The sequence below is a fragment of the Juglans microcarpa x Juglans regia genome, chromosome 6D, assembly GCF_004785595.1.
Source record: "Juglans microcarpa x Juglans regia isolate MS1-56 chromosome 6D, Jm3101_v1.0, whole genome shotgun sequence".
NCBI classification, from domain to species: Eukaryota; Viridiplantae; Streptophyta; class Magnoliopsida; order Fagales; family Juglandaceae; genus Juglans; species Juglans microcarpa x Juglans regia.
In genome coordinates, this window is record NC_054604.1 from 28,590,704 (window position 1) to 28,606,133 (window position 15,430).

Genomic DNA, 15,430 nt, shown 5'->3' on the forward strand with positions numbered 1-15,430 from the left:
CTCTCACTGGCCTTCTGGTATATGCATTGATCCATAATATTTTCTACAAAACCGAATGAAGAAATTACATTGTGGAATTTCAAATACCACTGACGGGATGCTTGTTTTAAACCGTATATGGATTTCTTGAGCTTGCAGACCAATTGCTCGCCATCACTAGAGGGGAATCCTTCAGGCTATTTCATGTAAACCTTCTCATCTAGATCTCCATTGAGAAATGCTATTTTCACATCCATTTGTTGCAACTCTAAGTCAAAATGGATTACTAATGCCAAAATAACACACAATGAATCTTTCTTAGATACAGGAGAGAAAGTCTCCGTGTAATCGATTCCTTCTTTCTGAGTGAATCCTTTAGCAACGAGTCTTGCATTGTATCTCTCAATATTGCCCAATGAGTCTTTCTTTGTCTTAAAGACCCATTTACATCCAATGACTTTTACACCATTAGGCAACTCAACAAGATCCCAGACTGCGTTACTCTTCATAGAATTCATCTCTTCCTTCATGGCATTGTACCATAATTCTGATTATTTGCAACTCATGGCTTGTGAAAAGAACTCGGGATCATTTTCGACTCCAATGTTATAATCAGATTCTTGCAGATACACAACATAATCATTAGGAATTGCTGATCTCCTTGCTCTAATAGATCTTCTTAATGTTGTACCAACATCCTCCTGAGAAGTATGTGGTTCAACTTGTTGTTCAAAAGTTGTTGGCAACTCTTGAACTACCTGATCTACTGGAATGTCGTCAGCAGCTTGTGGAACTTCAATGATTGGTCGTTCAACACCAGTTTGTACTTGAGGGGTGCTGTAAACAATAACCAATCTATCACTTGAGGTGGAAGGTTGAGATTCTGATTGATCATTCTCAGAAACTATGTTCCTGGTTTGATCACTCCCACTGATCAAGTCATTTTCAAGAAATTTTACATTTCTTGATTCCACAATCCTAGTACTGTGAGATGGACAATAAAATCTGTAACCCTTAGACCTTCTAGCATATCCAATGAAATACCCATTAATGGTTCTTGGGTCTAATTTCTTCTCTTGTAAATTATAAATTCTCACCTCAGACGGGCATTCTCAAACGCACATATGTCGCAAAATCGGTTTCCAACCTTTCCATAATTCGAATGGCGTTTTAGGAACAGTCTTGGTTGGAACTCGGTTTAATATATACACTGCCGTCTTAAGTGTTTCAGCCCACAAGGATTTAGGAAGATTGGAGCTGCTAAGCATACTCTGCACCATGTCCAATAATGTTCAATTTCTTCTTTCTGTTACACCATTCTGGTCCGGTGAACCAGGCATAGTATATTGGGCAACAATCTCATGGTCTTGAAGAAACTTTGCAAATGGCCCAGATGCTTGTCCATCTTCTATGTATCTACTATAATATTCTCCACCTTTATCGGATCTCACGATCTTAATTTGCTTACCGCATTGTTTCTCTACTTCAGCCTTAAAAATCTTAAAGACATCTAATGCTTCGTTCTTGTTATGAAGCATGTAGAGATACATATATCGTGAGTAATCATCTATAAAAGAGATGAAGTATTTCTGACCATGTGAGTCCATGTCTAGACTACATATATCAGTATGTATGATCTCTAATATGTCTGAACCCCTTTTGGCACATTTCTTTGACTTGTTGGTCTGCTTTCGCTTTATACAGTCTAGACAAGTCTCAAAATCAGTCAAATCTAGAGTATTAAGTACCCATTCATTTACTAATTTTTTAACTCTATCTATGGAGATATGACCTAATCTCCGGTGCCATAATTTAGAGGAATCTTCATTAATAACACACATTTTAGTGCCAGTGTGAACATACATTGAATCATAAGTGGCATTCTTTTGTAAATTAATGCAGTAAAGACCATCAGACAAAGTATCATTCCCAACACAATCAATTTTATTAAATAAACTGAATGATTTATTTGAAAAATTAAAGGAATATTCAAAAGATACAAATCTTGAAACTGAAATCAAGTTTCTAGAGAAACTTGAAACATAAAAGGTATTTTCCAATTTTAAAACAAAATCACTAGATAAAATTAAATAGCAAGTTCCTACAGCTTCCACATGCGAGCCCATCTTGTTTCCTGATAAGATGCTTGCTCACTTCCCACTGGCTTCCTTAGGTTTTGCAAACCCTGCAAATAATTTGAAATGTGGATTGTTGTTCTAGAATCAATCCACCATGTGTTAATATTGACATTAACCATATTAGATTCATAACAAACAAGTGAGGTTGGATTGCCTTTGTCTGCAAGCCATTTCTAAAATTTGACGCATTCCTTCTTCATGTATTCCTTCTTTTTACAGAAGAAACACCTGAAATCTTTCTTAATACCACCTTGGGGAGGTATTTTGCCTTTTCCTTTCTGATTGGCTTGAGATTTTCCATTTCCACGCGTTACGAGCATTGCACTCTCACCCTGTTCCATCATCAGTCTCTCTTCCTCTTGAACACACATGGTCATGAGTTCATTAATTGACCATTTATTCTTATGTGTGTGTTGTATGAGATTTTGAAGGGTCCATATTGATGCGGGAGGGTGTTCAGGATGTAGTGCACCAAGAAGGACTCTGACATTTCAACCTCGAGTTTCTTCAATTGAGCCACATCGTCCCTCATTTGCATGATGTGCTCATGCACACCTCTCACACTGGTAAGCCTTAGGGATGAGAATTTCATGATTAGAGTGCTTGCTAGTACCTTATCTGAAGTGACAAATTGCTCATCAATGGCTTTTAGCAAGTCTCGGACCTTTTCATGCTGATCGACAGAACCACGAATACCAGCAGAAATTCTAGTCTTAATAAACATCATGCTAAGGCGATTAGATTGCTCCCATCGCTCATAAAGCGCGATGTTCGCTGCAGTGCTGGTATCAGTTACTGTTGGTGGTTCGTCTTTCCTAATAGCATAATCTATGTCCATCCACCCTAAATGAAGAAGGACTCTCTCATTCCAAACCTTATAGTTATCTCCCTTAAGTTCAGGGATATCATAACGAGTATCAGAGAAATTTGCAGGTTGTGCAACTGCATAAAGTTATAGATTACATGTTTACATTAAAACTGAAGCCTAAATAAAAAATATCATATTTTACCAATGTAAATCATGCTTAAAAATTGAATCTAATGACATTAAAATTGCATGTGGACTAAAATTTTAATTCAAGTAGATTCAATTAATCTTTATGATAGAATTTTATCAAATTATTTACTAAATTCATAATTCCTGTGAGTAATTTATGAATAACTTGATATTTTATCCAAATTAATAATATAAATATAATAAAAATTCTTGTGGGATAAAATTTATTATATTAAGTATAATTAATTACAATTAACGTCTATTATTCTTTATGTGATCCTAATCAACCCTAATATATAACTTTATTTAATTAAAGATGATGTGGCTATTCTCTAATTAATTAAAATTATATGGATCACTAGACATTAAATTGCATAATACAAGCTTAATATTATGAATTGCATAATTTTAACTTAATACTAACATATTATTATTATGCACAAATATTCTCATAATATAAGCATAAATACTGCATAATCAAAACTATAATATTAACATTTAATTTCATGCCTTTAACTATATACTCATCCAAAATTGCATGTATTAATATAGAGCAAAATTAATCAATTCATACAAACTAAATATGAGCATAATAAATAAATTTGCACAACAATTATCCAAATTGTATATAATTAAAATAAAAATTATAAGCACAAAAGGCGTAGGCCCAAAAACCCACTTTTCAGACCATCTATAAAGGTTGAAGAGAAAAAAAAAAAAAATTTAAAAACTGACCCATATAAACGACATGTCGTTTTTCTAAAATGGAAAACGACCCTCATTGATTAAAAGAAAAACACGCCAACTAAACAACATGTCATTTTTATTAAACTTATATACGACGTGTCATTTTATCGCTATACTAAATGAATGTTGGCCCAACTAAACGACATGTCGTTTTCAACAAAACTGAAAACTACATGTCATTTATCTTCGTACTGGATAAATGACTCCGAACTAAACGACATGTTGTTTTCACCAAACCGAAAAAGACGTGTCGTTTATCAATACTGAATGGACGACTTCTCCCGCTAAACGACATGTCGTTTTCAATGAAGTTGAAAACTACATGTCGTTTTGGTCGTCTTCAACCTCCAGACAGTTCGCAGATCATGATTTCTGGGACCATTTTCACGTCAAAAAACACGTTTTTAATCATAGAAAGTTTAGAAAAACTATTTCTAAATGATTTTTAAACTTCTTTCAAAGAAAAAATATCCAAAAATCAAAACTTAAAATTTTCAAAACTTTCGGCCAAAAACAGAGATGAACATAGCAATATTTTTAATCACCAAAGCAGAGATAAAACCTGGCTCTGATACCAAATGAAAACTCTAAAGCGATTATATAATGCGGAATAAATACTTTTCAAACAAGAATCGACAAGTTTAATGACAAAAACAGTACCTCCAGCCATTGATGCTCCTCACTGTTTTGCTGCGGTTTCTCACTGATGTTTGGCACTTCCAAACTCTACTCCATTCTATTTAAATGGTGTAAGACTGAAGGGGATTGAGTGAGTGAGTCTGGGGACCAAACACAGTATTTATAGACGAAGCCTTCATCAAGCTTCGGTGCTATGTGTCCCACGTGCTCAGTTTTTCATGAGATCAGTTTCTACATTCTGTGAACGTAATGAATAAGTCAGAGTGGACCACTTCAAGGGCTCCTAAACTTAAGGACGCTAGAGACTCATTCTCACGAACGGCCTCCGTGAGAAACGGTCAACACATTGTGCATGGTGTTGTGCACCCCGTAGGTCTACACACCAGGCATCTGTGAGCCGGTAGGACCACCGCCGGCTACAACGATGTCCACCAGCGTTTTTTGTAGTCGACACAATGACCCCAGCCAACATAAGCTTCGTCCACCATAGAGCTCCTCGCCGTGTCCAGTACCTGCAACAACAACCCTCCACAACGGAAAGTCCCCTTTAGATTTGAAACTCAGCCAGCCTCGGATGTTTTTGCTGCCAATGAGCTTCCACGGAGATGAGAAACAATGGGCAAGTTCACTACCCACACCCACTGTTCCTTGCCACCCCTATGGCGAGCAGCGATCTCGCGAAGCAGTTAACTGCCCATGGCGGGCAATGATGCACGGCGAGCAAAGATCTTGTTGCGAGCGACCAGACCAACATCCCTTGGCGGTTAACTTGTTGGAATCTATTAATATTTGGAGTTTACGGGTTTTATTTAGAATTTTATGTGTTGGAATTTGTTCAAGTCATTGCTCATTAAACATTAACGAATAACAACATTGGGAAGGAATTTTTGTATTAAACTGACTATTAATTTTCTCTGTTCCTAGTTCTTTATAATAAAGCTGTGCGTACGTGACTCATCATTTACCCAAAATCAACGACTTATCATTGTTGATTATCTATTAATAAATTTTTATTTATTAATTGAATTTAGTCGCACTTCTAGGAGTTTTTTTTTTGGGATTTTATTTGTTTACTAATTTTATTTGAAATATCATCTCTTTTAACCGTTATATTTGAAATAAGATAAATGATATTTGTAATCATAGAGTACGTTAGTTTCATGCATTTTCTTTGAAAAAAAATAAGTAAATATGAGACTCACATAAAAAAAATTAATTTGTTAATAGTGAACCTCACTATTTTTTAAAAGAGTACGCAGCGCTTACACAACTCATACTGTATTTAGTATTACTCTTGAAATTGAAATTCATTTTTTTATGAAATTACATTGATTAATTGAAAAAAAAATTATAGATATATCACTACACCTTTTATTTCTATTTTCTTTTTCCTTTTTTCCTTCAATCCCGTTAAGAAGGGAAAAATAGAAGAATAGAAGAACAAAGACAGCACCCCTGCTTGATGGGGAAAATGCATGTCACTTTGTCTTCTACTTTTTAATAGGGTGACTAATAATGGATTCCATTAAAACATAATTCCAAACTTTAACTCAGAAAAGAATTGTCGTATGGGTTCAGGCGTTCAGGATTATGATCGTATTCCTGATTAGGGATAATTCATAATTCATAATTCATTTGAGGTGTAAAATGTTAATTTTTAATATTTAAATGTATAATGTGTTAATTTTTATAATTTAAGAGGTAAAATGTGAAAGCCCTATGTCACGGGCAGTCTTATATAGTGACTTCTTCCCTCGAAAGAATGTAAATGAAAGAACAAAGATTAAGAACAAACACAAATTCAAGAACTGAACCAAGATGGAGAGAATTTCCGAGGAATTCTCAGAACCTCCACAATCACCCTTCAATGTCTTTCGATGCAGAACAACGAACACCTTCCAGCTTTTATACTTGCGGGAAATGTGTTTATTACAGAGCCAAAACTCAACGTTTTGAATTAGTAATAAAACACAAACAATAGAAGCACACCTTCGCTTCCCTTTCTAAGTAAAACACACCGTTTTATGAAGTCTTTTTGTAACAAAAAGCACAATTTTATTAAACCAAACGCCCCGTTTCACGCTAACTTCTTCTTTTATGCTTCTAGTCGTTGAAATAGTTGATCTCCACGACAATCTCCTCCCCTTAAAGCCTTCCCCCCAAAGCCAATTGCCATTTAATCAATCTTCTCTATTTCAGATTTTTGATAGTGAGGATACCTGTAACTGTAAGGCTTCAATGAGACTGGAGGGGTCCCTTCTTTGAACACAATCTGATGATCAAAAGCTCGTGGAGGTGGCAGTCCTACTGGCTACTCAAAACACTGCCTTGAACTCCTCAAGTACTTCAGCAACTTCACTCTGCACTACACTGCCTCCTTTTTGTTTCTCCACTACCACTAACTGCAGCAGCCAAGCACTTTTCCTTACAAAAAAAGTTTTCAATTGTTTACTAGTAGTCCACTTCAATACATTCAGAATTAAGACTTTGTAAGGTCAGGTTGCCCTCATTCACTGCAAACTTCATGGTCATGTTTGTAAAGTCCCAATTTATAGGACCTAATGTTTTCAGCCACTGCACACCAAGAACTATATCACAACCCCCGACAGTCAACACATGAAAAGGCACCAAAAATTTAGTCCCTTGAATCTTTATAACTTCCTCACACTTCCCTTGACTGAGAATTTTATCCCCATTAACAACCTTTACTTGCATATTAGAATCCCTCTCAATCTTCAGTTTTGCTGCCTCAACTACTAATGGATCTAGGAAGTTATGAGTACTTCCTAAATCCACTAGTATCTTTCACAGAATAAGTACCAAGCTTACCAAGCAATCTCATAGCATTATTACTAGGGAAACCAGAGATTGCATGGATCGCAAATCCAAACGTACTCCCCTTGACATAAAGCCTCTTTCTTCTTGACCAACTATCTTGGTCTCATGATATTCGTTCTGAGACTCATCTTGTCGTCTACTTTCAACTAAAAAATGAATCATGTCAGTAAGTTGATCTAACCTTTGAGAGATACCCTGAATAGCATGCTCATGATTCTCCAACTGCCTTTGCATCACTTCTTGGTGTTTTTGAGACGTTTCTTGTTGTAACTTCATCGTTGCAGACCGTATGCCTTCTGTCATTGTAGGATCGTCTTCAATTTGATACCAATTGTCACAGACATTCTTATACTCCAGTGACTTCTTCCAACGAAAGAATGTAAATGAAAGAAGAAAGATTTAAGAACAAACACAAATTCAAAAACTGAACCAAGATTCCATTGACAAATCTTGGAGAGAATTTTCGAGGAATTCTTAGAACCCCCACAATCACCCTTCAATGTCTTTTGATACAGAACAACGAGCACCTTTCCGCTTATATACTTGCGGGAAATGTGTTTATTACAGAGCCCAAACGCAACGTTTTGAATTAGTAATAAAACGCAAACATTGAAAGAATAAAACGCACACCTTAGCTTCCCTTTCTAAGTAAAACACACTGTTTTATTAAGTTTTTTTACAATAAAACGCACAGTTCTATTAAACCAAACGGCCGTTTCACGCTGACTTCTTCTTTTATACTTGGTCTCCATGACACCCTAATTATTGAAGGATACAAAGTGCACTTTTCTTCTTTTTTATTTTTTCCCCTCTGCGCCTGATCCTCCCACTAGGACTTTCACATCAACGGTTTAGATTGAAAGAAAAAAGATTACACGAAATACAATGGTTTAGAAGCAGCACTTAAAATGAAACGTCCAACATTTGAAAGATAAGAAATTCTTTCTAATTACCATAATGGGATCAAGATCCAAGATCTCAACAGAAAGGGGTAGAAAAAAAATACAAGTTAGCCTATCATTCATTGATCTATCAGCTTGATTCACGCTATAAACAGGTTATGGCAGCAGGAGCAACCCAAGCAAAAGACAGAACAAAAATGGTGCAGCATCCTTCAGGTCCTAGTTTGAAAACCCAAGTACCTAAACCCCGGCAATTATATGACCAAGAAGCCTGCGGCATCATTTTGCTTTTTGCACAGCTATCTAATTGGAAACTACCCGAGGAGCAACAAGAACTTTTCCCATTTTTCTTTCTTTGACAGTATATCCTAGCTAGCCTATCAATCCTATGCACATTACATTCCCATTTCAAAGATAGCAGAAATGGGATGAGCCAACTCCTTCTCCTTGTTCAGGTGTGGCTCTTTTAACTTTCAGAACACCCATCATGGCAGGCATTTGAACACGTGATGCTCAAGGTACTTCTGAAACTCTCATGCATAAGCTCCATGATCAGCACCCAAGTGTCTCGGCCAAGCTTATGGGATGCAGCAAGTTTTGTTGCTGGTTACTGTCCAACAGAGAAATCCCAACACCATCAATGGCGTTATTAGATTCATATGCTGTATCCTTCGAAGAGGTGGTCGTTTGCTTTAGAAGCTGGACAAGTGACAAAAATATATCTATCCTCGTTACGTGACTGCTTGCCTGTAACACAATTTGAGAACAGTAAACAAATAAGAAACAGATAGAGGATTTGTTTTGGGAATGAATGTGATGTGATCTTATTCTTTCGTCGTATCTTATTATCTAGTTTACCTCAACAATGAAGCGTGCCCAAATTTTATCATCTCTAGTTTCCATTACTCCTTTCAAGATGTTCAACTGGAAGCCCCGGATTATATCTGCTATCTCAAGAAAATATCCCTGTTCCTCACAAAGCATCTGCAACAGGAAAATGAAAATACATTGGTGGATTGCCAAGGCTGAAAGTAGACTTGAAGGAGATTTTTTATTAGCCTTCCTGTACCTCTATGAGCATTTGGCCAGGTGGGTGGTCCTCAACTATAATGGGGCAAACCATCGTTTGACTTCCCACTTCAAATGCCCATGTAGAACCACCGCTTCCCCCACCCATGCTGCTGTCTCTAAGAACCACTCCATTCTCTTGGCCTATCAGCTACAGAATCCAAAAAAAAAATTGTTTTGCATCAGAGAATGATAAACAAGCATCGATCCTGTGCTTATTAAACCTTGTCCAAGCTAAATCAAAATACAAAGTGAACTAAACTAGTCACCTTTGGCTCATCAGATTGTGTAAGCCTGTCTGCATATTTTGTCATGCCTTGCAAGAAAAGCATGTATTTGATGGTCCGATCCAACAGAGAATCAATGCTGCACTGTTACATCATAAGACCAAAGTAATCATCAGCATCACATATAAGATGTTAGATAACATAAAATGGGGATTGGTTAAAAAAATCCAAAATATAAGAATAACTTGCATGATCCTCAAGTGATACAAGGAATTACTTTTCTCCCACTTATCAGACACTTTGTTCCCAAGATTATATGTCAACGAAAAGACTAAAAGATTTAAGTACCTTTCCACCATGAGGGATGATCCCCCTCAATTCTTTGATACGGTCTTGGATCTGCTGCCGGTCTTTAGGCCTTGGTCGCGTACTCTCCCCTGGCCTAGCCCTTTTTCTGGTTGCCTTTGCAGGTTCCTCAGGCTTCTGAGGTCGTGCTAGACCAGTGTTCCCCACATTGACGCTATAGCTATCATCAATCCATAAACCTACCTGTGATTTTGAGAGAACTTCTTTCTTGGGTACATTATTTTTCTTCTCCAGGCTGTATCCAGGTTGCATTGTGTTCATGCTCCCATTAGAGCAAGCAAGACTAGCCAACTGTAATTGATTGCTATTCACAGATGAACTATCCACCCTGGCTCTTTTGGTGGTGGGTATTTTTTCCTCAAAACTAGATTTGGCAAAAGATTTAGAATTACTTATGCCATCCAGAAGTTCTTGAAGGCCTAACTCTGAGAATAACCCCTTCCTGGGGCCAGCCATGGAACTGACATCCAACTCTGAGACGCATTCTGACAGACAAGTATCATTGGCAGCACTCATTACCGGCATTATGAGATCTTCCCCAGATTGATCATAGCCAAAATCCAGTCCCAAATTGTCAAACAGACCATTTTCAGCACCATGCATAATTGCAGAATCCTCTTTTCCATCAGAGTTGAATGTATTAGGGTTGGAACTTTGAACAGAATTACCAGGACTTTTTGATGTAAAACGATTAAAGACATCGTCTCCAACCAGAAAAGATGATGCTGAAGTAACTCCTATTGGTTGTGAATAGTCATTACCCAATGCAGTTGCTACCCTATTGAAGCCATGTGCTGGTGGGGGAGAAAACCACTGAGACAGATCATCCACCAGACACAGTTTGGAGACTTCCGTAGTAAAATCATCTGGCTTAAACTCAGAAAAGTTATGCATGCTAGTTGCTGTTTCTGGAAGTTTGCCTTCTCTTTCAAGAGTTGATGGACAGAAATGCTGAGACAAATCATCCCCCTGAACATTGATTACTGTATTTCTGCAAGAGTCAAGACTACTTGCTTTCGAAGTAAACAGATTTGAAGAATCCTGGACCCTTGATTGAGATGCTAACAGCGGGTCAAATGAAGTCAACATAAAATCTTCAGTACTCCCTGTACTAGTAGGTGAGGTAGACTGTACAAACACTTGCTGCAACTGAGTACTAAGCTTATCAGATAGCAAGATTTGAGTTTCTGTACCACCTGTAAGTAATCTATTATCCGGATGATCCCAGTCTCCGAGCAAGGGAGCCATCCTTGCATCATGAATCTCCAACATGGTATGCGAGGACTCATTCAGAATTGTTGCTGAATAAGATTCCCCCAGCACCTCCTTACGGCTGTCGTAACATATGGCATTGAGATCTCCATTTCGTGAATTTCCAGATGAAATTGAGGAATCAAATAACCCATTTAGAACATATGCGTCACTGTTCAAAGAGGATAATGCCTTTTCCAACGGGATGGACTCCTCAACATTTTTCAACTCTTGAAACAATCTTTTTGTTTGATCCAAAAATTCTGATCTCTCCAATATCTGCAGCAACAGCAGTAGAAGCACTTTCAGTGAGAGCTATTCAAGCATTCCGCAGTACATGTGACAATTTACTTCCACATCAATTCCGAACCTTAACTGTTAACTTTGATTGTGGACTAATAATTAAGATACCACAATATATCTAGTTGTTTTAACTTCTTTGCAATAGGATGTTTAAAGGTCAGGTCTTTAATGTCAAATGCACCTTAAATTGAGATGCGTCTCAAATTTCTTCTAATATACATGAACAAATGGATAGAGGTAAAACATAAATGGGAAATAGATTGAACAATGAATAGAAAGGTAAAACCCAATTCAACTCTTACAGTCAAGTTTTACAATTTTCAGGTAACAAGATTGGTCACATTACAATAAACTTTTTGTTACATTATGTATGGAATCCTAGAAACTTGAGAAAATCAATGGCTAGTAAGTTATTTCACCAAGACATAATAAAATAGCCTTCTCAAGTTTATTCATGAAGCTGAAAAGTATTTCATCCAAGGTCCTCAAACTAACCTTTTGGGTGGATCCAAACAGTACCACTCCTTGTGGTGCCAAAGAAATCACCGCTATTGTCTGCAAATTAGATTGAATTATGAATAACCATGTTAGATTGATACTTTGTTGGGGGAAAAAAAAAAACTCCCAAACAAGTATCGCACTTTCAATGATGAACAGGGGAATAGATTAACTAATTTGCTTTGTACTATATGTGCTTCGTGTATAAAAAGGTACCTTAATTCCAGAGGAAAATTGGTAACAAAACTCAAAACCATCCTGCAGAATGAAAGAAATTTTTTACATAAGTGGACGAAAACAAGACTCCTGGACAAGTAAGTTATCCAACAGCTGAAGATGGAGGAGGATAAGGAGGAGAAATACCTGGAATATATCTAGACTTTCAAAAGGACCAATGGAATCCCAGTCTTCACCAAGAACATCTGCGAACATCCATCTATGCTTTCCAGTGAAAGCGGCTTGGCCAATTACACTAAAATACAGAATAACAATGAGATTACAGTTGCGTTCTTTCCAATGCTTAAATTTGAGCACTAGCTTAGAACAAAAATTGTGGTGAATATGAAACTAATGCTAAAACTCAAACGGATCTTATTCCAGAACAACAGAACTAAAGTAAATGAGGCGTACCCTTCACCCATCATGTGGACCTGGGGAAGCATGTCAACCATTGCCCCTACTTGCTCTTGGTAATAGGCATCTTCAAAAGTCAACAATCTGCTAGGATATCCAAAGCACAAGTTATACATCTAAACTAATTCCAAATATCAAAGGCATTAACTAAGTTTCAAGACTAATCAAAAAGTCAAATTGCTAAAAACTACACTTGTTATAAACTTCAAAATAGGCTTGATCTCATACAGAAAACTATTAATTTTGGTTGTCATTTATTAATATAATTAGAATAAATATAAAGAAAAAGAAATTTACAGAACCAGATTGCATTACAAAGCTTAAGTAAGTACTTCAAAATTTCAAATTGTCAACCGAAAAAATCACTTCCCACCATCCTAAAGCAGTTCATATTTATTAACACATACTGGTCATTGCAATGTGTGTAATCATAATAATCAGCAAAGCAGAGATCCAAAAATCATGGTATATAGAGGAAGAAGTTACTAGCAAAATATAGGAATTGAAAAGGGAAAAGAAAATTTGATAAATTCAAAAATAAAGATAACAAAAATAAAATAAAATAAAATAATTACAGCCCCCTCCAGAAGATTAAAAGTTTAAGATAGTTGGGATTGCAAAAATAATAAAATGAGATTTTAGAAGAGTAACTGTAAGAGTAAACTAGAAGCCGATCAAAAACAATCAAATAAATACACAGATAAACAACCCAGAAATCTTTTTAAAAAATGGAAGAACCTATAAAAGAAAGAAAGGTTTAGCTTACAAAGAATCACGCTGAGCCAAGCGCCAGAAAACCCCATAAGACCATCCATCACTGCAACACAGAAACTTAAGCGTTTTCTTCAGCGCCGAACCCGTCTCTGCTTCACCCATTTCAGTACCTCTCAAAAGAAATATCTGAATATATCTAACTTCACGATCCCAAGCGCATCACACAGACTCGGGCAGGTCGGGTCCGACTCAACCAGCTGAACTCAGACGCATCAAATGCCAGGAAATCCACTGTCTTCTTCGAAAAAAAAAACAAAATACACGAACGTTTTTCTTGCGACCAAAAGCAGGTTTGGAAGAGACTCCGAAGTGTGCAGAAGAACAAGGCCAGAAATGCTTTGTTTTATATAAAACAGAAGCCTGTTGTTGTGAGAGAGAAACAGAAAGTGGTCGGTGAGAGAGTGAGCGAGAAGATTAAAAAGTAAGTTCTTTTTTTTTTTATACATACATATAGCAAAGCTCGTAGAGATGGACGAAAATGAAATCAGATACACTCCGAGCTTGAAAGGCTACAGGGAGATCCCCAGCATTCTGTCTAAATATCTGTCTCTGTTCCGGTTTTCTAGTTCAAGTTCTCGTGAAAAACTTTTCGAAATAGCGTGAGTTATATTTGAGTTTCGAAGTCTTTTAATTCTCGTGTTAAATGCAAAATTATGTGAGTGAATATTTATGGTATTGATTTGGAGATTTATTCCGAGTTATATTGAAATATATTACTAGTTATTATGGATGGGATCAAGTATAAATTATAGGATAATCACAAATTAACTACCTATTATTTTTTTTTAATCTATTTTATTATTTATATTTGATTGTTTGTAATAATTAATGACCATCATTGCAACAATTTCATAATTAGATTTGTTTTGCTAAAATGCATTAATGTTTATGCCCACATAATATATTAATATTAGAATTTATTATGAGGATTTTTGGGGTTTGATACCCTAAACTTGGAACATGACATGTATGATGTAGTTAATAATGATGATGCTAAAACTTATATCGGATTAAATTTTCTCTATTTATCTGTTCCATATATCGTTCGTGATAAATAACAATATTAAATATTGTAAAATCCACATATTAAGGCCTTGTTTATATACAGAAACAGTTTCATTACAATTTTTTTAAATTTTCATACAAAATATAATAAACAATTTAATTTTTTTAAATCACAAAACAATAACAATATTAAAAAATAATATTCTAATAATATTTTATTCAACTTTAAACTGTTATCCAAAATCATCTCATCTCATCTCACTATCCAAACGGGACCTAAATCTCTCCTAATGTAAAATATATTAAATTTTACATCACTATCCTTCATCTTAAATGAGAGTTATATTACCAATTTAAGAAGTAAATACAAACACAAAAATGATGGTCAAAAAAGGTTTCAAGGTAACATTGACAAACAAAAAAAACTCATGTTTAGTGGCAGCAACTATTGACCCAAGCTCAAAATTGTCCTATTCCAACTTTAGTCAATAATGAGGTTGCTTAGTGCCATGTTATAAATACCATGACCTAATTATGAAGGAAAGTGGTAGCTAGCTAGGTCTATCAAAATATACAAAATAAAAAATAAAATAAAAACATTTACAAATTAACTTGTCCCCATATATATCATATCTTATAATAAAAATAATTTTACGATCAACATATATACTATATCAAAACACATTAATTTATAAAATAATTTATTTGTAATTATTTCTATAGACCAAGTGCTTCTCAATTATTAGCCACACTAACCTATGATTTAGGGGTTTTAACAAATAAAACTTCCCTGTATTAAGTGTTTTGCATGGCCTATGCTAACTATTGGCACCATATATGTAAATGTTCAGTCCAATGATGACGACCCAACTGATCTTGATTCAATGTCACTACTAATCATGACCATTTTAAATTAGAGTGAAACTTTCAAGTTCCAATAAAATAGTACTCCTCCTTTTTATGATTAAATATATAAATAAATAAGGTATATATATATATATATATATATCAAGATTAACCCATTGCATTATCCTAAAATATGAAAGAAAGCTCTTTTTTTAAAAA

The 15,430-nt window shown here is 35.7% G+C and overlaps 1 protein-coding gene across 1 annotated transcript; it reads right to left on the reverse strand.

Annotated features, from left to right (window-relative positions):
• Nucleotides 1-8,270: 8,270 nt before the first annotated feature.
• On the reverse strand, nt 8,271-13,861 carry LOC121235997 (transcription factor bHLH157). Its single transcript, XM_041132477.1, has 10 exons — nt 13,353-13,861; nt 12,584-12,670; nt 12,317-12,425; nt 12,170-12,211; nt 11,951-12,010; nt 9,884-11,431; nt 9,578-9,679; nt 9,310-9,459; nt 9,099-9,224; nt 8,271-8,987 (listed from the first exon to the last, which is right to left on the reverse strand). The coding sequence occupies exons 1-10, from the start codon at nt 13,460-13,462 to the stop codon at nt 8,793-8,795; spliced, it is 2,529 nt and encodes an 842-aa protein (XP_040988411.1). The 5' UTR covers nt 13,463-13,861; the 3' UTR covers nt 8,271-8,792.
• Nucleotides 13,862-15,430: the final 1,569 nt, after the last annotated feature.